The 26,150-nt window shown below is 40.0% G+C and overlaps 1 protein-coding gene across 1 annotated transcript in view; it reads left to right on the forward strand.

Moving 5' to 3' along the window:
• Positions 1 to 15,499: 15,499 nt before the first annotated feature.
• PREX2 (phosphatidylinositol-3,4,5-trisphosphate dependent Rac exchange factor 2) overlaps positions 15,500 to 26,150 on the forward strand; it is a 225,650-nt gene continuing 214,999 nt past the window's right edge. Inside the window, exon 1 of the mRNA XM_039841811.1 lies at positions 15,500 to 15,997. Within this exon, the coding sequence (XP_039697745.1) occupies positions 15,881 to 15,997 (117 nt within the window). The 5' untranslated portion in view covers positions 15,500 to 15,880. The remainder of the gene's footprint in view (positions 15,998 to 26,150) is intronic.

Consider the following 26,150-nt stretch of genomic DNA (forward strand, 5'->3'; position numbering starts at 1 on the left):
TTCCTTCCTTCCTTCCTTCCTTCCTTCCTTCCTTCCTTCCTTCCTTCCTTCCTTCCTTCCTTCCTTCCTTCCTTCCTTCCTTCCTTCCTTCCTTCCTTCCTTCCTTCCTTCCTTCCTTCCTTCCTTCCTTTCTTTCTTTCTTTTTCTTTTATTTTTATTTATTTTTTACGTGAAGCAACCCTTGGTTGACCTCACAAATTGCAAGGACCTTGTCTGCTTACAATCTCTTATTTTTTATTTTTTATGCCTGCGGCACCTGGTCTTATTATTTTATTTTTTATGCCTACAGCACCTATTATTTTCTTTTATGCCTACAGCACCTAGTCTTATTATTTTATTCCTAGGTGATCTCCCATCCAAGTACTAACCAAGCCCAACCTTGCTTCTGAGATCAGATGGGATTGGGCTTGTTCAGGGCAGCATGGCCATAGACTTATTATTTTCTTTTATCTTTTCCACATATGTGTGTGGGGTTAAAACCCTTGGATAATAAAATTTTCTTATTGCAGAGGAAGGAAGGCAAGGAAGACTATACCAGGTACTGTCAGTCAGGTGAGGTCTCCTGAGCGGGTCTACATTTATGTAAACGAAAGCTTATTGAATCAGATTGGGCAGGAAAAACTTGGAGATCTTGCCTCAAAACTGAGATTGAACAGCATGTTATATGAAATGGAGGAAAAAGTCAAGTGCATGTAACAAAGAGTGGGGGTGGGGAGAATACTTGTAGGGTGAGGTGGGGGCTGGTTGCAGCATAAATGATAGAGATTATGGTTATGGTAAAGCTGATTGCGAAAAGAGGGTAAGAGGTATAAATAAAATGGCAAGTTTTAGTGTCAATAACATAACTTTTTCTTAGCTGGGAGGATTGTGTGCCAAGATAGTCAATTTTTAAAATGAGAATCATCTGGACTTCCAAATATGCTTTCATCTCTGCTTTAGTGAGAAGCCCAGAAAAAGGCCTAAAGCAGCTTAGTAAGTTGTTTCATTTTTGGTTAAAAGCAAACAAGCACATTTTAAAAAAATTCCCACATGTCATTCACCCAAAAAGTTTTCTCAGAGTCGAATAGATAGTCTTCTTTTTAAAAGGAAATATAAAAAAATCTTTCCTTCATACAACATGGGCAATAACTCCTAATAAAGTGAGTATACTGGACATTTCTGATAAAAATCAAGGACAACTTTGCCATGGCATCTAATTTGACTATATTTCCCCCTGCCCCGTTTTTTAAAGGCAAACGTGTACTAAGTATTAGCTATTCCTTGAAGACATCTCAGAAGAAGCTATCAGATATATTCTCTAATGCCTCTAGATTTTTAAACACATGTCAATCACATAAAAATAGTCCTTTCCTTTTTTAACAGATTATTTTGAATTCCACAAGAGAAATATAAAGTGAAAAATACTTTCCTCTATTCATAAAGATTAGGGATTGAGGTCAACATTAATAAGTCAACGTCTTGCTTGTGACAACAGTTAAGGCATGTTTTGACTTTAGAGCTCTGTAAGAACATTTTACTTAAAAAGAAGGGGCAATTTTTGATCTTTAGAATCTATGATTGACGACACAAGAACTATGATTCTGATACCAATTTCAGTGAGTGTATTTTTTCCACACCACCAAGTAATTCTGTGACACTTGCTGGGGGTCCTACAATTCAACTCAACTCTGACACTGTCTACCCCAAGGTAGTATCAAAACCAACAGGTTAAGGGCTCAGTCCTAGAAGACTGCCCCCCCGCCTCCCCGCAGTCTTCAGGTCCATGTTGTCACCTGTGCTTCTCACCCACCAGCTATAGATAGGAGTTTCCAACCTCCTTGGGTTTGATTAATTTGCTAGAACAGCTCACAGAACTCAGAAGAACATTTTACTTACTAGATAACTAGTTTATTATAAAAGGATATAATTGAAGAACATCCAGATGACATCAGAGAAGGGGCATGGAGCTTTCATGTTCTCCCAGTACCTCCACCTGTTCACTAGCCTGGAAGCTCTTTGAACCCACCCATCCTATGGGTTTTTATGGAGACTTCACTACATTGTTGTTATTGATTAACTCATTGGCCCATCTCCTCTACCTTTCTTACGACCCTATCATGAAGGACCCATGCTTGTGACCTCTTCTAAACTTAATTACCTCCCAAAGTTCCTGTTTCCAAAGATCAATTTCGGGGTTAGGGCTTCAACAGATGGATTGCACTCAATAGCAGTGAGCTTCTTAGATCTGTAGGTTTATCATTTCCATCAAATTTGGAAAAATTTCAACTATCGTTTCTTCAAACATTTCTGTCCACTTGACTCTCCCCACTTTTCCTTGGGACTCCAATTACAAGTGTACTTTAGGCCATTTGTTATTTTCCTGCAGCTCTGTTCAATTTCTCATTGCATTTAATTTTGGATGATTTCTACTGCTATGTCTCTAAATTCACTAGTATTTCCTTCTGCTTATCTACTAATTCTAGCACCTTATTTCTGGGTCTGTTGATTTTTCTCTTGAAAAAATTATTATGAGTCTTTTTTCCTGCTTCTTTACATACCAATTAATTTTTATCTGGTGCCAAATATTGTGAATTTTACATTATTGGGTGCTAGATATTTTTGCGTGCCTCTAAATATTTTTGGGATTTCTCCTGGACAAATACAATTACTTAGAATCAATATGATCTTCTGAGGTTCGTTTTCGATCTTCATTGTGGCAGGTTCGGAACAATCTTCAACTTAGGGATAATTGGCCTGCTATTAACCAATACCCTCTGTGGGCCCTACCTGATGGTTCCTTTATTAGATCCTTCCATTCTGGCTGGTGGGAACACGAAGTATTCCTGGCTCTGTATGAGATCCGAGGGTCACTCTTCTCTGGTGATGTTTTCTTGGCCTTGAATCCTTTTCTCACACGCACCCACAGATCAGTTCTCAGGGAAAGATCTGAGAGGGCCCCTCTACAGATCTGCCAATACCCCTCTGTGCGTTTCTCTCCTCCCCGGCACTCCGCCTTGACAATTATAGCTGCCTTGGCCTCCTAAGTTCTGTCTCCTCAATCAGTGAGATTGCTGGACTGTTTGAACTCCTCCTCCCAGACTTTAGCCTGAAAAAGCTCCCAAGGCAGTGAGCTAGGTCACTTATTGGTTTCTTCTTTCTTGTTTCCCTTTTCTTAGGAATCACTGCTTTAAGCTGCCTAGAGTCCATTGTCTGGAATCTGTTGTTTCATATATCAGGTCTGCTTTTCTAACTGTTTAAGATGAGAGGCTAAATCTAGCCTCTCTTGTGCCATCATGGCCGGAGTAGAGGTCTCATTTTTCTGTTACATTTGAATACTGCTTTTGTTAGATATTGAATTTCTACGTATATTATATCTATTGATTGTTCTCTGTTACTCTGATACAGTTGCCTATGTATGTGCTAATAACAGTCTTTTGATTATGGCGGGTTTATGTTAAGTTGTAATGTTTGCAAGGCAAATCTCTCCTGTACTTTTCATATGTTTTTTTTTACTGCTTTCTGATTTTTTAATGACATAAAGACTTTCCCTTTTTAGATCTTGTTATATGACCTGAAATAATAGCTTATAATTATATTCAATTATGTACTTTATTGTTAGAAATAAATATTATGTTTTAATCATATTATAAATGAACTTCTTGCTCATTCTCAGTTTAGAATAAAGCTATAAATTTTTGCATATTTATCTTTAAAAAGTAATCAAATCTTATTAAAGCATATTATATTAGCAAAAAGATAATTTAATTTCTTCTCGTTCAATATTGACTGGTATTTTTATTACTTTAACTTAGTATATTCCCTAGAACTGCAGAATCGATGTTGTGTAATTATGATACCGGAGAGTATTTCTTTCTTGTTCCTCATTCTGATGAAAATGGCTTTAGCGTTTCGCCATTTGGAATAAATTTATTGGTGGTTTGGAGCATATATACTTTATCCTATTTAAGCCATTTATTTCAATTCCTTCTTAGAGTTTTTATTATAATTTCCGCTGTATTTTATCAGGTGCCATTTAGAGTGTATTAAAATGATGAAAACATTTTCTTCTTCAGTATGTTAATTAGTGAATTATGTTAATTGAGATATTTTGATGGTGAACCCCCTTCCGCTTTTAAACTAAATCTTCCTTGATCATTTTGATATACTGTTTGTGAATGGACTGAATTCTATTATTAAAAGTAAGATACTGTTAGATTGGATTTAAAAAATGAGGTTTTTCTTTTTTCTTTTGAATTTGCACCTATATCTGTAAGAGAAATGAATGAGTAGTTTTCTTTTTGTGCTGTCTTTAACTGAATTCTTAATATAAATGAGGAGACATCTAGGACAATCCATGGTCTGTATTTAAAATTTTTAAAAATAATATCGAGAAGAATCCATTAAGTTGGCACTATCTTTTAAAAAAAGAAAATGTGACTCGAATGCATACAGATGTGTGAGAGCTGTCAAAACCTGCCCAGGACATACATATTTTTCAGTTTTTTATGGAGAGCATTTCCTTCCTTTTTTTCTCTTTCATTTCTCCCTCACCCTCGAGATTCTTATGCGTCGACCTGAGCTGGGCTCGGTTGCGAAGCGCTTTCGCAGCAGCCAAACCTAAGAGCTGGGATACATAGTCTCTTAGGGCTTAGCAGTTATTACAGTGAGAAAATCCTGCCTGGCAGCTGTGGAGGGGACGCATGAATGTCAGGGAAAGAGGAGACCCTGGAGGCAAAGAGCCACCTTCAGAGACGCGGATGTGTGACTTGCAAGGCAGGCCAGGCCCGCTTATCACTCTGGGCAGCAGCCGTGGTGGGTGTCCTGGAACTCAGGATACTTCCTAAAAACCTGGCCCCTCCACTGTAGCAAACGTTTCTCTCTTTTATAGCTGCTTCTGCAGTCAGAGCTGTTCTTGGCGCCTCCGAAGCTGCTGCAGTTGGACTGAAGGACCACGTAGCCTCCCGCAGCCGGTCCAAGAGTCCTTTACCTTGGCAACCAAGCTGGAACTGGGTCTTCTCCTCTCCCTCAGTCTGTCTCTTATTCCTGCCTCACCTCTTCTGTTTTTTCCAACTTTGCCTTTACGATTAGACCCTCACGCACTGTTCTGTGCTCAGTTTGGGCTGAAACGCAGTCCAGCACCTTGGCGGTAGTTGCAGTTCACTTTGAAAGCCGTGGTCAGCTAAGGCATGGAGTAGCTCATAAAGTTGACAGCCATAGACTTGGAGTAATGACAGCAGCACCACGGACTCAGAGGTGGCAATTCCGATGATGACAAGTTGGGCAAGTGTGCCAGCAGTTTCCATGGTGACATCGTTGGCTTCAAGGGAAGTAGAAAATGAATAATGGTTCCAGACAAGCGCTTTTCCATGGTCAGTCGCTACTCACCCCACATCAGCCATGGACATTGAATTACTTTTCTAGCATCCATGTCAGCCCTTCCCCATTGGCTTGGGTGAGATGGAACTCAAACTTCAGTTCTAGAAATGAGACCTGGTTTGATCTAAGCCAATTATCACAGCTTCTTGCTGTAACAGCTAGTTCAAGGATAAGCGAATGAAGGGCCCTAAGCCGATTAGTGCACAGAATTCTTTAGCCACAGTGATTGTTGAAGGAGTGGCCACATACCTAATTTTGATCCAGAGATAGTGCTCAGAACTTTTGTTAATTGTTTCAGTAATTAATTGCTCAAGAAAAAAAAAAAACACTCTAAATCTTAGTGTCTTAAGACATCAATGATTTTTTATTTCTCTTAATTTTGTGAGTCAACCGAATGTATCTTCTGGTCTTGCCTGAGATTGTTCCTGCAATTGCAATTATATAACAGCTCACTTGTGACTGGAGGGTCCCAGATGGTATCATTCCCATGTCTGACAATTGGCACTGACTCTTGGTTGGGGTGCCTTGGCTCCCCTCCATGTGGCTTCTTATCCTACAGTAGGGTACCCTGGATATTTGCCTAGCATGGTGGCCTTAGGTTTTTAAGAGGGCAATAGTGGAAGTACCAGGTCTTTTAAACTTAATCACCGGAATTTGCACATTATCACTTCCATCATATTTCGTTGCTAAGGGCAACTAATGAGGCCAGCTAAGATCTAAGGTAGAGAAAAAACACACTCCATCTCTTAATGAGAACAGTAGGTTGACAGATTACTAAGTGATGATGCCACAAAGAATCATAATTCATTAAGAGACATTAGCAACCCACAATTGTTAAGTGAGGCTAGTTATGCAGTGAAAATAACATATGTTGCTTAACCCATCGTCCAGTATTATCTTTTTAAAATTATCATGTAGATTCCTCTATCTAGTGTATTCCAGTTTTCATAACTTTCCCTTCAGAACCGGCTTTTTGTTCTACCACGTCTCGGTGTGTGTTACACTTATTTCAGTGTATGTGCACCTGCCATTAATCAAAAAACATCGCTCGTTTTTTCTTTTTAGATTATCTTAACCCTTTTATTTAAATGTTCCACTGACACCTTATTATATAAAATATGAAACTTCTAGGTAAAGATGTTTCAAAATAATAGGCTGGGGATGTAGGTCTGTCCTTAATCTCGTCAAATTCCACCACCACCACCACGTTTAGATACTAGTCAAAGAAAACACCCATTGCCATGAAGAAAATGAAAGAGAAACGTGAGCAAGAGAGAGATTTCAACAAGTTTCTGAAAGATAAAAATAGGACGGAAGGTTTTGACAAGAAAAGGAACACGAGGCAGGGGTGCGGCACGGTAACGGGGGGAGAGCTGGGTGAGTAAAGCTGGCAGCAGAGAGAAGAGAGGCTTGACGGAGGAGTCTGTCTGCAGAGCAAAGAACGCTTTCGTCCTGGCATGTCTCTTTCTTCGCTTCCCTTTTCTGTGTTCCCTGATGCTTAGTGTAGGAGCCAAGCATCGATTTTGGATTAAAAATACCTAAGGACTCTTTTCTAATAAGATGTAACCATTTGCGTAGGTGGAATTAGAAGTTTTGGGGCCAGTACTCCGGAGTAAAGTTCTCTCATTTTGGCAGTTGGAACCTCCACAGCTAACGACCTGCTATCTGCCTGCTCCCATTGAAGGCTTTATTTCATTTAGACAAGCTTGGGACTCATACATAAAGTTTCCAATCAATGTTTCTATGAGTGAGAGAAACCCAGCAGGAAAATAGCCCGGTGTGCAAGAGGAATCACACCCCCACTACAGAGTATAATTATCCCACTTCCGTTTCTTAAATAGAACAGATGTCCAAAGATCATCCACATTATGAGTGACAGATTTAAAGGCAGATCAAGATAAAGAAAAGATAAGATTAAAAAAAATCAGAAAGCTGTCTCTACAAAAAAAGAATTCTCAGAAAATGTTTGAGAAGGTAATGACAAGAACAGAAGCTATGAGAAAGGAACAATCAGGGAATAAATTAGAACATTTATGCACATATAATCATATGCCAAATAAAAAACTTAAAAGAGGTTGGAGTATAAAGTGAATTAGTCTCTCACAACATAGAGTAAAACAACAACAACAAAGAGATGAAATAAAAGGAAGAGCCAACAGCAACAACAAAGAGATTGAACACTTAAGACAGATAAGATATATAGAGAATAATTACAGGAAATCCAACTTAACTAATAGGTGTTCCAGAAAAATGGGCACACAATAATAGAGGGGAAGAAAATTTAAGGAAATAATACAAAAAACTTATCTAGAGATCAGAAGAGACAACTTTTCTCTTTGAGTCACTCAGGTAACTAGCAAATAATTAGATGAGGATGGACATGTAAATACAGTCCTGAAATCTTTTCATCAGAACACAGAAGAAAGAGAAGATTCCTGAAAACTTCCAGATAGATGAAACAGATCCTTTATTAAAGATAGAAAGTCAAACTAATATTGGACTCCTAATCACCAACAAAAATGGTAGAAAAATGCATTCAAAATTCTAATGGGCAATGTTTCTGAACCTTGCATTCTTACACAGTCAAGCTTTTAATAAAGCATGATGACAAAATAATTACATTTTAGGCATGACGGGACTCAGAAAATTTACATCCACACACCCTTTCTGTGGAAGTCTTTTGAGATATACTCCAGCAAAATGAGTGTAGATATCGAGTGTTGTCATTTGATTTGCGTGGCCTCAAAGGATGTTGTAGTTACCAGCCCCCAGTGCCCATGTATGTGACCTTATCTGGAAATAAGGTCTTTGAAGATTATCTAGTTAAGATGAGGTCATCAGGGTGGCCTCTAATCCAGTAGGACTGTGTCCTCGTACAAAGGGGAAATTTGGACACAGAGACGCCACACAGAAGAGTGAAGACCATGTGAAGACACGGAGTACCATCTTCAATCTAAGGAATGTCTGAGGATACCAGAGGATAACAGAGAGGCACAAACACATTCTCCTTCAGAGACATCTGAAGGAACCAACCTTGCTGACGCCTTGATCTTGGACTTCCAGTCTCCAGAACAGTGAGATCTGAGAAGCCTGTTATGGCAGCCCTCAAAAATTAACATACCCACAGAAACAATTCCTGATAGAAGAGATGGTGAAATCTCACCTGGAGGCCTTGGAAAAGCAATCCTAAGATGTCGGTTTTCTAACAGGTCCTTAAGCAATTAGTCCAGATTGGAAATAAAATTAGAGAGCTCCAAAAAGAGGAAGAAGAAGAAAAAAAAAAACAGAATAGAAAGAAAATACAAAAACAATTTAACCTAGAAGTGGTCCCTTGAGGTGTATGAAGGTTATAACTTTGGGCCCAAAGAAAATTAAATGCAATTTTATCACACAATTTATTTCTATAGCAAGTATTATTAAAGTAGTGAGATAATACATACTCTATTTACTGATTTTTAAGCTTTTAGAAAGAAATATAGGTGACTTATATGTGGTTACAGAACACAAGATAAATAATCACCGATATTTGAAAAAGGACCAAAGGCAATTTAATGGAGAAACATAGTTTTTTCAACAAATTGTTTTGGAACAACTGGATATCCACATACAAAAACAAAACAAAACAAAAGAATCTAGACACAGACCTTAGGTCTCTCACAAAAATTAACTCATGGATCACAGACCTAAGTGTAAAATGCAAAACTATAAACCTCTGAGAAGATAAAATTAGAGAAAATTTTAGTGACTTTGGGTCTGGCAGTGATAAATCCACACATTTTTGGATATGACATTTTAAACTCCCAAAATGTGGTCCGTGAAAGAAAAAAATTGAGTTAGTCTTCATTAAAATGAAAACCTCCTGCTCTAAAAATGGCAATGTCAAGAGAATAAAAATCAAGCCACAGGCTGGGAGGAAATATTTGCAAAAGACACATCTGATAAAGAACTGTGATACAAAATACAGAAAGAAATCAAAACTCAATAATAAGAAAACAAACAACCTAATTTAAAAAATAGGTCAAAGACCTTAACAGACACTTCACCAAAGAAGATATACAGATGGCAAGTAAGCATTTGAAAAGATGTTCAACATCGTATGTCGTAAGGGAATTGCTAATTAAAACAACAGTGAGATGCCACCATATACCGATTAGAATGGCCAAAATCCAAAATCCTGACAACACCAAAGGCTGGAGAAGATGTGAAGCAACAGGAACTATCTTTCATTGCTGATGGGAATGAAAAAGGATACAGCCACTTTGGAAGATAGTTTGGCAGTCTGTTACAAAGCTAAACATACTCTTATCATATGATCCAGCAATCGTGCTCCTTGGTATTTACTTAAATGAGTTGAAAACTTATGAAACACACCAAAACCTGCACACAAATGTTTATAGCAGCTTTATTCATAATTACCCAAACTTGGAAGCAACCGAGATGTCCTGAAATAGGTTAGTTGGTAAACAAACTGGTACATCCAATGGAATTTTATCCAGTGATAGAAAGTAATGAATTATCAAGCTATTAAAAGACATGGAGGAACCTTAAATGCATATTGCTAAGTGAAAGACGCCAATGTGAAAAGGTTATGTACAGTATGATTCCAACATGTGACATTCTGTAAAAGACAAAGCTATGGAGACAGTGAAAAAAACTCAGCAATTGACAGGATCTGAGAGGGAGGGGAGCAGGGAGAGGGATGAATAGGTGGAACATGGGATTTTTAGGGTGGTGAAACTATTCTGCATGATACTGTGGGTGGATATATATCATACATTTATTAAAACCCATAGAATGTGCAACACAAGGAGTGAACCCGAACGTAAACTATAAACTTTTGTTAATAATACTGTATTCCTATGGGCTGATTAAATGTGAACAAATGTACCACGCGGATATAAAATGTTAATAATAGGGGACCTGGAGGTGGGGGTGGAATCTAAGGGGGTTTATGGAAACTCTACATCCTCAAATTTTCTGTAAACCTAAAACTGCTCAAAAAAGATAGTCTAATAATTAATAAAAAAGATACAAGAAAGCTATTTCATGATATTCTTTTTATAGTTATGTGATTTCAGAAGTATTTCGACCAAAAGGCAATTCTCCACCACCATGGGTGGCCTAGTACATCATTTATCTATTTTTAGTAAACTTACTTTTGTACTTTGGTAATTATGATTTCTTTTTTGAATTTATTATAATGTATTTCTTTTACTGTTTCTCATGATTGGTTTGGGAATAGTGTAGATAGATTTGATTATGTTATTGGCACATTTCAGGCAAGACTAATGATACTTCTTTTTTGAGACTGTAGTAAAATAAATATAATATTTGTAGTTTCTTCTTGGACCCTAAACAGACTCACAATCCGTAGTGAAGGTCTTTTACTCACAGAACATTTTTTCTCTGAGAAAATAAAATGATATCCGTGTAGCTTCCCCTGTCGAAGAAAGGTTAGAAGACAAAAAAAAAAGTCAAGTCTAAGCAAAGGCAGGTCTTTGTTTAGAGATAGAATGATTAAATCTCCGGGAGGCCGATGGAGTTCCAGTGCATTTTATTCTTCCAGTCATTCAGATATTCAATCAGCAAATATTTGTTTAACCAAAATTGCATGCCAGGTTCTGGAGAGACTCTGGGGCCACATGGGTGACATGAACTTTTTCTTTAGGAAACGGTGGCCTGGTAGAGAGTTCCATCATGTGATCCGGCAAAGAGAATACAGTGCAATCAGTACTATGATAGGGAGAATGGGCTGTACAATGGAGCTTGCACTGTAAGATTCTGAAAACACTCCAAGTAGCTGGGGTGCATTTGTGAAGTGGGGAGCGGCATGGGGCGAAGCCAGAGAGGCTGGTCATATGTGATATTGGTCTTTACTTAAAGTTCTCGAAACAGGATAAGCCGCCTTGTGTATTGCAGGAAAAACTCTCTTGACCTCTTCTCTTATTCCTGATGATCATGGAAGCGGTTCCTCAAATGGTCACACCAACCTGAAACAGGAACACCCTTCTTGCTTCCTCAGATCTTATCTGTAAAATCCTCTAGGCACTCATGCACGGGGCAACCCGGAAGTATAGGGACCAGTCACGGCCCTGCGGGGCAATCCTTGACCAAATGAGAACAAGAAATAATGAATAAATGCTTCCCTCTTTCTTCCTACAGGTGGGTAGTTCTGAGATGTATTTCGCCTGGCTTCTTAGAAGGTCCAGTAGGATAGAGCATCCAGTTACCTGCAGGGGTGGCCAACTTTGTCGCGCATTCTAGTATTGGTTTTCCTTCTTTCTCTGTTTCATTCCTCCTTCCACTCACTCCTGCTCCCCCTAGGGTGACATCACCATAGAGATTATCTTCACAACAGCTTTTATCTCCCTGCTCTGCTTTCTGAGGAAACCAGGCTGAGATGAGCAGAGAAGGACGTAAATATATATAACTGATATACGATATATATTATGTACAGATAATAAATTAGATAATAATATATTACATATAACATGTAATATATTTTATATATAAGAATGATAACCCTGGAGAACATATTAAAGAGTGTTAATATGGGAGGCAAGACAACCAGGTAGAAATTTTTATAGGGAGGAGATAAGTAGCATGTAGCTTGAGGTACGGTGCCATGGCGTTGGAGAGGGTTTTAACGAAGGTTAATGGGAAGGGAAAGCTAAGCAGACAGATGGTACAATGCAGGGTGGACCAAGTCTCTTCCGAGACTAAATTACGGACAAAAACTGGCCGTTTATTCTACAGGGATGGCTGTAGGTTAACTTTCCATAATGAAGAACGTGATTATCCATTCCATGTTAGATTATGGCTGTGAGGATGATTTGGGGTTAATTGAGCCAGTGCAGACATGACCACATCTTTAAAAACATTGGAGGCTTGCTCCTGTAATCCTATCCAAACATGATTTAGTTTGCTAGGCCATAAACATTGCATCTAAAACGAAAACATGGCTATGAAAACTGTATTTTGCCCTTTTAGATAACAAGTTCTAAAATCCTTGAACTGGTATGAGAAATAATTACATGCTCCACATCCTGTGCTTGTTATGACTGAAGTATAATTGAATTAATAAGTATTTGTAGAATTATTTCTTCTCCAATACTTTTAATTGTGTGTTATATAGCTCCAATGTGTCTGTAATATTTTTTATACTAGTATAATCTAGAATCACCTATCATAGGCCAGAGTAGTGAAGGAAATACCAGAATCAATTTTACTTGTAAAGAAAGAACAGTCTGACTCTTTGAATTCTCTGTTTAACAAGATGGACATGAAATCAAACAATATTTCCATTTTTTTTCCAGTGTCGTTATCTTTTAATTAATTTCAGCATCAAATTTGATTACTTTACCTGGGTAAATACTAGTATTGAAATGGCAGGGAGCCTAAAATGATCTCTGTCTGAGATATGACCAGGGAGCTAGCTCTCTTCTCATAAAGAGACAGCCTTGGATTTTTCTGTCTTTTAGTCCAGGAGTCCTCTCAGCCTGACCAAAGGAAACCTACTAGGCATTGTGCTTTGGCCCTTTGAACTGTATAATAATGGATTCTAACCACATCAAGTTCATGCATATGAAATACATTTAATGGCTGAGCTACTTTACTACTCAGCAGCCTCTTCTCTCTATCTTCTTTTCTTCCATCTCCTTTTGATTGGATGTTTCAACCTCATTAGTATTTCAGGAAAAAACTGGATCCCGTCCATCATTTTTGTTGTTGCTTTCCTTTTCCTGGCAGACAGAGCCTAAAGTTTCAATAGAGGAAAGTGGGGAGGGATACAGCCCATTCAGAGTTTATGAAAGACCTTATTTACCATCAAAGTGAAGATTTCCAGATACTCTAGCCCTGTTTTCTTATGCTCTTATGTCTTTGATGAGGAGTTAAGAACTCCAGCCCAGGCTACAGGAGACACTGAGAGGTGCTTGGCAGAGGGCGCTACGTGGTGTCCTGAAGCTGTTCATCAATGACAAATGATGAGGAGCACACCCACGAGCAGAAGAGTGGGCAGAAACGTAATCATTTCTACATGGGCACTTCTGAGAGAAATCTGAATCTGCGCACTTAAATGAATATTTTTTTCCTGCTAGCTTCCTTGCATTTTTTTTTTTTGCAAACATTCATTGCAGTTTGCTTTTTCATAGAATTCCTTATACTTGTGACACTCTGTTCCACTCAGTGGTGAGTCTTTAGAATAGTGGCTCTTGGATGTCAGCGCGTCTAAGAATAATGCAAAGACCCTGCCAGATGAGTTGAGGGCTTGCATCTCTGAGACGCTCGTTCAATAAATTTAGGACAAGGCCCAGGGGTGTTCATTTTAACAAGATCTCACGGGGTTGTTATGCAGTGGTCTGTGAGCCACCTTGAGAAGTATTTGCCTAGAGATCAAGGTCTCTGTGGTTCCAGGCCCTAGCACTATGCAGTACTGATGGAGGTCCTCAGCACATGTTCATGGAACTGAGGCATGTACTTAGGATGGATAAAACACTAGGGGGCATTCAAGCTCTCAGAGGTGAGACTGAGGCTCTAGTGGGTCATGTGTAGACTAATTTTTTTGATAGAAGGAAATCGCATAACGGTTCTCCAATTGGGGATAACTGGTAAGAAATAAATATTATTTTATCTAGGAGAACATCTGATGGAAAGCCTGATTTATTTACTTACTGTTTATATCAGAGAACGGTGCAGACCAGGGAGGAGGAAATGCATTCATTCCTTGCTGCCTGTAGGACATTGTGAAAGGTTCAATCGTGTTTGATTTTCCCATTCATTATTGGATGTGTGTTTCTCATGTCTTCCGTTTGTTCTTTTGTTTATTGTTTACTAGGTGCTGTGAGGTCTGCTCTTTCATGTGCCTTGTCCTTTGTTCTTCTGCCACAGGGTGTGAAGTCCTTTACTTATTTGTCCTTTGCTCATGGCTACCTCAAAACTGCCAGGTGCAATAGCCAGAGGGAAATAGTCTCTTGTCCATCAGCTCTTCACACATCATTCAAAAACTGGTTCTTAATAAAAGAAGAAAAATACGGTCCCTGTTTATTTTATCACAGCGGGGTAGAGTGATTCATCACAAACTGTGCTCTGAAAAGACATCATCTGGAAAACATAATTATTTTAATGTCAATAACGTAGAAAGCATCTTTATTTTTTAGAGTTTTTGCGAATGCTTTCAACTATTGGAACAGATTAACATGCCACTTTCTTACATCAAAACCATTCACTCTTCAGTTTATTTAAATGCCATTAGTGTGGACTGTTGTTCTAAGTAGGAAAAGATGACTCTGAAAAATACACACGGATAGCATCAAGGCAAAAGTATATATGGATTGTTTTGCTTGTTAAATTAATTGGAAATCTTCAGGGCTCATTAGGTTCTGGCTCTGTTTCCAAGTGAGAAAAGGCGAGAAACACAAGCATTACAATTAAGACATGTTCTGTGTTTCTCTCCATTTTCAAATCCTAAGGATATATCTATATCTATATCTCTTTCGATGATCATTCATTAACATCTTTGTCTTTTCAGTTAGTGACACTCTTAAATTATAGCAGCTCTGAGACACAAAACTGGCACGAATATTCTTGTCTCCAGTTGAATTTACATTCTATCTAGATGTTGAAAAAAAATTGCAGACATGTAAAGGGTCTCCCTTCAAAACGGCATAGTGCAATGGTGATGTTTATTGTATCTGGAGCTTATTGAATAGCCCAGGGCTGTCACTTTCCCATAGTGTCTTCATTTATTATGTTAATTGACTTTCCAAGTGCAGGCAGGAGGGTATCTGCCCTGTGAGATATTCTCAGTTGGGGGGTTTTTAAAAAGCAAACCTGTTTTGTGCCTGAATAAAACCAGAAATCAATGTGTTTCTTTTCAAAGACCGGAGGGTCAATACGGTGGCTGTTTTTGTTCCCATCCAGTTATGTAACCGTGGGGACTTGTTTCTTTGCTTTCAGAATTTGTACAAAAACACATTAACTAAACAATAGGCGGGAGTCACAGGAGCAGCCCTCGAGCTGTGTCTTGGAGTACGTTCTCCTAGGTTTGGGAATCTCCACTTAGTTCCATCTCCAGTGCTGACTCCTGTGTGCGTGTGTGTGTGCGTGTGCGTGTGCGTGTGTGTGTGTGTGCGCGCGCGCGTGTGTTTAGTTAGCTGGCATGCAACACACTTCCCCAGGGTTGTTTCCTTTTTCCTGAGATTTGGCGAAGGGTAAAGGGTCGGAGTCACATGGATACAAAGCATTTAATTAATGTCCAAGTCACCACTGTGGCTGCCGGAGCCGCCTCCGCTGCAGCCGGGGCCGTGTGAGGCCGGAGCTGCGGGGCCGGGCGCGCGGGTCGCGGGCCGGGGCCGGGTCTCCCGGGAGCTTCCTCCCGCGCCGGAGTTCCAGGGGGCGCCCCGCCTGTCCCCCCGCCCCGGCCTCTCCCCGGCATGTAAAGTCGCCCGTCCCTCCTCGGACCTTGCGGAGGCAGCAACTTTCCTTTCCCGCCGCGCGGGGCCAGCCCCGCGTCCCGCCGCCCACCATGAGCGACGAGAGCCGCGGGGACCTGGAGAAGCAGCTCCGCCTGCGCGTGTGCGTGCTCAGCGAGCTCCAGAAGACCGAGCGCGACTATGTGGGCACGCTGGAGTTCCTGGTGTCGGTGAGGGTCCCCCAGGCGACGCGCGGGGCGGCGGGCGGCGCATTGTCCGCGCACGGGCGGGGAGCGGGCCCAGCGCCGCGGGCCCCCGAGTCCGCGCCCCGACCCCCGCGGGGACGTTCGGATGCCTGGGGACGCGCGCAGTTGCCAGGGCCTGGGGGAGCTGCGAGTTTGCAAAGTTAGCTCGAATGGGAGAAGGCTCGTGTCCAGGGAATGCCGGCTGCCCCATCTTTCCTCACTCGCCTCTACCCCTCTCCCTGGCCTGCTCGGTGCATTGTGCAATACCCCACGCCCGCCCACCCCCACCCCACTCCCCACCCCCACCCCCACCCCACCCCTGTGGCTTCTTCCCCTGGGGATTTGGTGTTATGACTTTGGCTTAGTGATTAAAGTCAGTCTGCTACGTCCAGGTACTTTTAGTAAAAAAAACAAAAAAACAAAAAAACAAAAAAAGCCTTAATTCTTCAAGCTCTAGGTTGAGTTCATTATTCAGATTCCGTGGCGGCGAAGTCCCTTTAGTTCTAATACGCTCTGAAACATAGGGCTCTGGTGAGGGCACGGAAAAGCATCGGGGTTGTGATCTCTAGCAGCTGTTGGAGATTAAAGCCACATGTGGTGCTCACGCCGTCTCCTGGCCCTACATCCTCCTCTCCGCAGCCCCCATCCCGTCTTTAAATCTGTCCCTGCTTAGCTTCTGGGTCCCCCTCTCACGCTGAGCCCTGGAGACCGGGCATAATAAAACTCCTGTCAAAAACGCCAAGATTTCCTTGAACTGGCAGGAACTTTGTTTCGAAGTTTCAGCTTGACTCGCTGGAAGTCTGCTGTAAAAGCGCTTCATTCATTTTAGGACCAGGAGGGGCAAAATTGAGTGAAAGAAACTTTCTTCTGAGACGTCACTCAAAAGTTGATTTTTTTCTACTCACTGCTGCAGAGACAAAGAATTTGAGGGTTGCTTCTGTCCACCCAGATGCCTGGGAGAGCATCATTCAGACTGAGCCTTAGCCTTGGCAATCGCACTCAAATCACCTTCTTCCTCTACCCTTTTCCCTACCCACTTGGTCCAGAGGGACATGTTCCAAAGGCTACACTTCCTGCTCAGTTTTCTGAAAGATGCAAACTTTCTGCTTATGATTATAATAGAGGAAATTCACTTCTTAATTATAGCAAGAAGGAAAGAACAATAATATCTCAAGGGATGTAAGATGCACAGGTTGGCTTCTGGTTAATTTCTCAGGTTCAAATCAATCTACTTGAAACCCCAGGAGCCACATTCTTTGGAAATGTATGGATATTTGAGAATATACTGGTAATTGATGATAAATACTTCCATACAGCAATGTCCGCCCCCCCACCCCCCGGAAAAGGCATATTTTTAAGGATATTTGACTTTTAATAGCTTCAAATTGGCTTTCATGAAACTTTGATGATGACCAAGTCCTTTGATTGATAAAAATCGGAGTTACTTCTTAAATCACATAAGTTACTCCTTTCTGGAATTATATGGAAAAAGTATTGTGCAGAGTCCTACTTTTCCTTTTCTTTGTCCGTTATCTGTACATATATGTTTACACGCGCGCGCGTGTGCGCGCACACACACACACACACACACACACACACACACACTGGCCTGAAAGTCATCCTAAACAAAAGTTTACCCTGACTTGTTTTTAGTCTTGTAACTATTCAAAGCCTAAGACGTACTTATAATATATTATTAGATTTTCTTTTTTGGGTATTATTTACAGTAACATTTAATTCTCTTGTATTTTACTTGGTCCACTTCAGTTGATGTAGTCAATTTAGTTTTAATTTTAGCCTATCCTAATATGTACTAAGAGCTTTAAAAGTATTCAAACCCTTTGGCCTGGAACAATCAGAAATGCAGACAAACAATAAAAGTTATTTTTAAAAAATTAGCTATAGTAAAAATAAAGTACAGTGGTGAATTTGTTGCAAAAATTTGATAGTGCATTAGATCAGTCATTTAGAGTTCTGTCATTGCTTGGAAGACAGCAGAGACAAAGGGCAACTCTTATTTTTATTACAAGAGCTAGAAAATATATTTTTAGTTTTACCAAGAGTGTATGTTTACTTGCAGGCTCGTAGATAAGCCAATGAAATGGTATTATTTCTCTTGATTAAATGATCGTATGAACTAAGGGGAAAACTTTTCTCACAAAGGTCTTTTATGCTTGTGATTCCTTTCTCTTCTCTTTTCTAACCCTTCACCTTTGAAGGAGAGGACACCTTTCCTCATCCCCACCCCGAGATGGTCCGTGGACATTGCCTTTTTTCTCTGTACGTGGAATCAATCTACGTGTACCTTCTCTCCAGTTGCCAGCCAGGCACACACTTCTTGAACAAGGGTCTGTCCTTTAAGCTTGTCGCTGTCATCTAGAGTCACTTTCTCTTGTCATGGGCTGCCATGCTTTCTCAGGCCTCTTCTTTTGCTCCTTCCCTGCCCTTAGCTACCTGCTGGATTTCTGGGCTTTTAAGGCTCAGTTCATGTCCTTCGGAAAACCTTTCATCAAGTTCTTTCTCTCCCCTGCCCTGATTACCTCAATCTAGAGTGCTCAATGCTTTGTACCCACTCTTCCTTGTAGCTACGTCTTCTTTGGCACCAAAGAAAGCTTATGCATTTATTTCTTTCCTTTCATTTCCTTCTACTAGAAAGAAAGAGACTTGAAGACAGGGCCACATTTTATTCATCTGTGTTTTCCCAGAATTTTGTATGGTGCTCGTGACATTGTAGGTACTCAATACATGCTGAATGAATAAATGAGCAAATTGACCCATCCTCTAAACTCCCACTCATTTTTAAGAACAGTTCCTCAATCATCCTTAAATTTCTGATTTTTTTTTTTTCTATTTGATCCGTATAGATAGTGAAAGTTACTTAAGTTTCACTCAGGCACATATATATTTATGTAACAAAATATTTTAAATTAAACATATAGTACTTGCATTTAAAACAGAAACATGATTTAAATCAGGCATTGAGGGATTAAAGACTTTGTGACACTATTATTTCAGTTCATCGTATTCTAAATTTTCATTTGAGGCCATAGATAGATTATATTATCTGGATTAATTATTCTTAGGTCAAAGATAAACTGGTACAGAGTGACTGAATTTGCTTGAATATATGTTCTTGTTTTGCGTGGGAAACGAAGTTTTGTGCATCATTATAAATACCCTAAAACATTTTTTCTAAAGAAATGCTATTATGGGTCTAGTATTTAAAGTCCAAAGTCTGGACAATAGTAGGTTGCAACCGGTTTCCTGTTTGCAGGCCAGTCATAGGGCATGCCGAGATCACGACCATTTCACAGGCCCACTTGAGTGGATGGAAAAGGGACAGATCAGGGACAATATCACGGGTCTCACTTCATAGCAGTCGCACAGGGCATAACCCTCAGAAGGACCTTAAGCTTGGTTTAATGCTCTGCTGTCACCATCTTGAAATTCTTGCTAATTTTAACTTCGAAATTGTCTTTCACAAGTGAAGTTTGGTGGGACAGTGGAGTGTGAGCAGAGCAGATACATAAAAGAAAAAAATAACTTTTATATTTCTGTATCTTTAATAGCATTTTTTTCCCTGTGTTTTGAACAAAAGGCCTCACATTTTTTTTTTTTTTTAAATTTTGCGTTGGGCCTGAAAAATTGTGTAGATATGTCTCACTGTAGCAAGTAACAGTGGGGTAGCATAATCACGTATTTTTTTTTGTCTAAACTGAGACACTTTTGAGGGTGAAAGATTGCGCGATTAATAATCACATTGGGAAACAGACGTAAACTGGAATGTTTCCTGGCCAATCAGAATGCATGGTTATTCCACACTGTAGGCACATTAAGGCAAAGCTTTTGAGTCACGTGTCTTGTCAGAAACTAAAGATAATTGAAATTTGTTATCTGTCTAGGCTTTGACCTCGGATACCCCAGGATCTGGGTCCTGTCTCTGATTTATTACGTAACTTTGGACACATTCCCAAACTTTTCAAGCCCCATTTTCTTCATCTGTAAAATGAGGAAACAGTAGCCGGCTCTGGGTTGCCACAAGGATGAGCTGATGTGTGCGCTGGGCTCTGCCCAGCGTCTGGCTCACCGGAGGGCCAGACTTACTGCTATTCCCGCTGTTACTGCGGTTATGCAGAGCCACACACCGGGCATAATTTTTGCCTCTATTTAATCTTCTCTTCTAACTTTTTGCCATATCTCGGAATCTCTTCTTAGTTTCCTGCCCCGTGTCTCCCTTCGGTCAGTGCAGTCTTTCCCACGGTCCTAAATGCTCAGTTGACTGTAAGACAACTATTCTGCATAACAACAGCTGTAGTTAGTATGGTGCTTTATGGTTTACGTTAAACAATTGCATATTCGTTATCTTGTTATCTTCTTTGGCCTAATAGATGTGTGTCTTTTAGCTCTTTCAAATGGTGCTCCCTCCAGCTCTGGGGTTCTGCGGTTTGGCTTTAGGGGCTCTCAGAGAGGGTCAGGGGGAGATAAATTGTGTGGCTTCAGTCTCTCCACCTGGCTTCTAGCATAATCGCACCTTCTGATTTGTGTTTTTGCTAAAGCAGTTAGAAAACACACTGGTAAACTGCAAGAGAATAGAGATGGTGCATTTACTTCCTATGTACACTTTTCTTGGCCTAAACACAGTGCTTTGTAAATAGCAGGTACTCAAGAAAACAAACAGGCAAATAAAGCAAAAGCAAACAAAACAGTTCAAATGCATCTGAAACAACTTCCTTCAGTCATTTTCCAGGCAAAGGCTAATTAATTCAACACATTCCACTAAGGCTTATGTTGTGGGCTGCTTTGTTCCCTGCCACCCCCACACCCCACCCCCAAATTCACGTTGAAGCCCTAACCCACAGTATTCAAATGACCACAACACCACATGGGAGGTGCGACCATAGGGTGACAAGCATAGTAGCAGGGAAAGCAGGGAGGCATCAAGGGGCCCCCTCAGTCTGGGGTCAAAGGAAGTTTGGGGAAGAAGCGATAATAGAGTTGGCTCCTGAAGGCTGAGGAAGAATGTTCCAGACTGGGAAGAAAATTATCCATCCCCAAAATGTAGCTTGTTCCGCGTGACCTGGGTTATGGTGTGACGGGGGGTGTTGAAGTATTCTTCATCCATGAAGAAAAAAGTTCTGTGTGCCTTTTGGGTAGTAATAGATGAGGTTAAGTTCAGTCCACTCTGAGAAGGATTCCATTCTTTAAAATTCTGACTTAGCTAAGGCAATGGGAAGCCAGTTGTGAGGGGATGCCAGTGTTGGCACTGGGAAGGGGTGTCCCGTGAGAAGTTGCCAGGCCAAGAGTCCCTGAATCTGGGTGTCTGAGTGTCTCCTTGGAGTTCCTTCTGCTCGTTCCCTATTTCTGCTACCTCACTAGCTTCTTCGGCAGTCCACACAAGCAGACAGAGAAGACCCGTTTTGGTTCCTTTTCATCTGGATCAAGTTATAACTTTTAAAAGGTTGTTATTATTTGCTAATGGAACCTTCTCAGATAAACCAGTCAGTGGGCCAGTAACCCTAGAAACAGCATGAAACATAAACATACTCTAGCTTGTGTAATAATATGGATTTTTGCCCCTACCAAAGTGATCTTTCAGAGTCTACAGACTCTGCCTTATTTTTATTCTAAGCCCTAAGATAGCTCTTGTTTGATCCCCCTGGCTGGGCACGACTCCTGGACTGATTTGACTGGGTTCTTTGATTTCTAGCCATTAGTGTAGCCTGATGTATACATGAGCATCTTCAGGAAGCTGCCCTTAAAATGTCTTGACTCTTGTAGTAAATATATCAGGAACTAAGTGGGGTTGGTGCATGTTTCTGAATTTTGGAATATTAATCACATGGCTAGAGCCTACTTCCTACGCAGAGGGAGCTATCTTTATTCTTGTGGTTTCATCTGCACAATTATACATTATTATAATACGATGACATTAATGTAAAAATTGTATTTATTGAGATGAGCTTTGTGTCTCAGCAAGAGAATTCTGTCAACAGGGTTGAGGAACAAAGACTGGAATTGAGTTACTCATTAGGAGTTTCGGCCATGGCCTTGGTCCAGGTAAGAAATGTGGAATGTCTGATCTTAGATAGAAACAATGAAGAAGATAAAACAGAACAAAACGAAAACCAAACCAAACCACAAAACCCGAACACCCAACAACTATGAGACGTTTCTTGGGTAGAACCTTTAGTATTTGTGTTTACTCAGAAGTTAAGATTTAAGTAGAATGGGGAACACAGGGTGGTGCTTAGGTCTCTTAAGTTTGAAGAAAAGATGTGTAGTGTCATCAGCCGAGAAATGTAAGAGAAATGTAACTCAAGGGACAGATTGGCACTGGGAGGAGGAGAGACATGAATTTGGTTTTGGACATGCTGAGCTGCAAATTCTGAGTTTTGAAGATAGGAAGATAAAACTTAGGACAGAATTTGGGGCAGAAATTAGAGATCTAGAAATTAAGTAATCAAAAATGTTGAAGCCACTGGGTGGATGAGATGACATAGAGGAAGCTATTCAAGGAAGAAAACATACAAACCAACGGTAGGATGTTGGAGAGCCAGTATTTCAAAGTCAGAGGAAGAATGGAGTGCCCTGGTGACTTGGAATGGGCCGTCAAGGGTTGAAGCAAAGGGGCGAAAGACAAGAGAGGATCTAGTTTTCAGAAGAAAGATTTCATTAAAGTGTCCACCTTAGAGAAGTAGGTAGCGTGAAGACCGAAGAAGTCACTGGATCCGGCAATTAGAAATGTCACTGGGGTTCTAGCTTCAGTGGTGCGTCTGAGCAGAAGGCTGACTAAGGATGAGTTGAGACACGAATGGAGGTTCAGGAAGTGAAAAAGATGGAGAAACTATTCCAAGAGTTTGGTGGCAAATGCAAGAAGGAGAAATGGGTTAGGAATGGGAGGGGATGATTGTGTCCAGGGATATTTGGGGAAGATGAGTACAGCCAAGGGGGAGGAGTCAATGACAAGGGAACTACAGCAGCTGCAGTAGAGCATGGCGGGAAGTCAAATGCATCTTCTGGAGAACCGTGGCAAGAGCCCCCTTGGCTCTGGGACACAGGAAGGCATTTGGCAAGGTTCACTGAGCCACCCTGTTGTGGAACATACCCATAACGAAATGTCACTGCAGACTCGAAGAATGAGCAAGCTGTCTCTTGTATATTTTTACAATTCTGCTTCTTCTCTAGTCTGGAGCTTGTGGAACTGCTGGGAATGGCCTTTGTACTTCCTCGTAAACACTCACCAGCGCTCTGCCACCCACACTGGGACAGTGGGGTGAAGTGCGTGGTACAGAGCATGAATTTAGGGAATCCGATGACTGGGGTTAAAGTCCTGGCACTGAGTATGTAAACTGTAACTTTGGGCAAATTATGTGACCTCTTTTATGCCTAGTTTCGTATTTGGAAAACACATTCGATAATATCTCACATGACTGGCCTGAAGTTCAAGTCAGCTCCTGTAGGTCAAGTCCTGGTGGGTATAAGCGTTTCTTCCTTTTCCTTTCCCAAACTCCGAGTTTCTCTCTCTCACAACTCTGTCTCTCCCACGTCACAGACTGAGTCTGGACTTGGCTCAGGCCACCAACCTACTCCTGGCCCTTTTCCTTTTCAATCCCAGAGGCAGACAGGAGGGTTTGATAGATAAAGAAGGATGCTGAGGAGGCCAGAGGGGCCTTCAGGAATGCAGGGGAGGAGTGGTCTTGGAGCCAGGAGGGAGACTGTGCTCTGAGAGGAGGGAAGGGTGAAAGGCCAAGGGCCACTGTAGGGGAGCAGGAAGTTGGAGGTTTCTACCTGATGGCCTTTATTTCATTGTGGAGTTGAATTCTTGTTTTCTTTGTGTTCCATTTTGTTTTTGTTTTGTTGATCGTATTGGCGGGTGAGGTGCCTTAACAACAATAGTAAAGATTTGGAACATAAATTTTTAGGAATAGTAAAGGGAATTGAACGTAGATATCTGGGGTTTGTGGGATGTCTGTATAACATCTTTGTATAATCATTCTTCTAAGTGCGACTTTCTTAAATGCTACATATAATTTTAAAAGTCAAAATAGAGAAGTAACCTCTCCTGATTTATTATATCTATTATGACTAGGTTCAAATCTTGGAAATAACGACATTATTCCTTTTTAAACCATGATACAAATTGTATAGAATTTCTGTATTACGTTGATGCATGCAGCAATCCTTGTACACACTTTTTAAAAAGAAACGTTGATTTATCTGACAACATTTTGGTATAATTACATTCTTTCTCAGTACTGGTCTTTTAACAGTGTTCTGTTGAATACTTTTTTACTCTATACTTGGTATTATATTTTAATACCAAATAAAATTGTTTGAGTTTTGAGTACAATTAGTTTGACCTAAAAATAGTTCTTTTTGTTCACATTAATTCTTTAAAAATCTTATCTGTAATATTTACTTTTAATAATAGATGAATTTTTATTATTCTCAACTTATTAAAATTGCATTAGCTATATGAAAATCAAGATTTCTTTGACTTATGACATTATATTTACCTTAAACAATCAAAAACTTAGGGAAAACAGCTCTTAGTAGATATTTCTTTGCTTAAAAGTGGATCACTTTTGCAATGATATTGAGCATAATCAATCAAATCCTGACATCTAATGAAAACTTTTTTTTCTAATTTTTTTCCCATTCTCACAGATTATTGTATTCAATCCAGGAGTTCAGTGATTATAATTTTAAGACAATTCATACATTGAGGTTATGATTTTGAAATACTTCTAGTTAATATAGATAATTTCAGACTTTGATTCCTTAAATCAATTTGTTGTAGTCTAGTCTTGTCATATAGCTAAGGATAGTGTACAAAAAAGGACCTGATTTGTTGGAGAATATATAAGCCAAGGACATTGTGTTCTGTCATTAATGCGAAATGCATATTTTTCATTAAAAGTCAAGCCTTTCGTTTGAAAAGGTTAAATGATATAATACTTAAGAAATGACGTCAGCTGGTTAAATATAGAATACTGATGTAAAAATATTCTCTGAGTATATAGCAAAAATATAGCAATATAAAAATATGAATGAGTAAACATTTTTATTCACTTTAAAACTTTGTTTCTCTGAGACAGTCAGATAAGGGTTGATATCTAGGTTTGGCTTTGTTTTGCCACTTTTAATTATCTATTTAAGTTGTCATCTTGCCAGCAGGAGAGGCTTTATAGATTGTAACACATTTTCAGGGATTGCACAAGAAAAGTTGTTTTCCTTTGATGCCTTGTAATGCCTCAACTTGGCCTTGCTCCCTTGGATTCTAATTTTTTCTTATTTGCCCTAAAGAAAGAAATCTTAGGCTTCCAGAAATGACGTGTCCCATTCCAAAGTTTTATTTCTATCAGTAACAGTGGGGTGAGAGGAGCTATGGAAAGACATTATTTCCCCTAAGTGTGAGTTTCATACCCACATATTCCATGATTACTTTAATAATTTATTATTTTCCCAGAGGTGAAACTACGAGAGGAAAGAGACCTTTTATTTTTTTTTCTACGTTGTATATCTATGTCATGTTTGACTACATATAACTTTAATATTTTCAGATTTATATATTTTACATTTGACAGAATTTTAAAAAAATAGTCTAGACACAGTTTTTTTTCAATTTTTCTTGTACCTCTTAATAATAAGGCCTCTGGCAGAACTTCTGATTGGCCCTCATATCCAATATTCTTTACTTCTGTAGTGACAGAAGTTTTAGCTCAGTACGTGGTTTTCCAGCTTAAGACTATATTTCTCAGCCTCTCTTGCAGTTAAGGGTGGGCATATGTGTAGGTTCTGGGTAGGATTGTGAGCGGAAGTGGTACAACTGCCAAGTGGGTAACTGCTAAGAGATATATCCTTATAACAAAGGAGTATGCACTCTTCCCTTCTCCTTGGCTGGTATCAGGTTGTGATGGCAGGTGATGGGGCAGCCATTTTGGACCGTAAAATGGAAGTCACATGTTAGGAATGACAGAGCAACAAAATGGAAGGAGTTGCTTTATTAAAGCTGTCTAACCTGTAACCTATCAAAAATAGGCCTGTAAGACAAATCACTGTTTTTTTAACTCTGTCCTAAAGCCATCTTTTTGAAATTTCACATTTTGTTTCCAAGTTCTCATTGAGTTATGCAAAT

Source organism: Pteropus medius, unplaced genomic scaffold (assembly GCF_902729225.1).
Source record: "Pteropus medius unplaced genomic scaffold, Ma_sr-lr_union100, whole genome shotgun sequence".
Classification (NCBI taxonomy): domain Eukaryota; kingdom Metazoa; phylum Chordata; class Mammalia; order Chiroptera; family Pteropodidae; genus Pteropus; species Pteropus medius.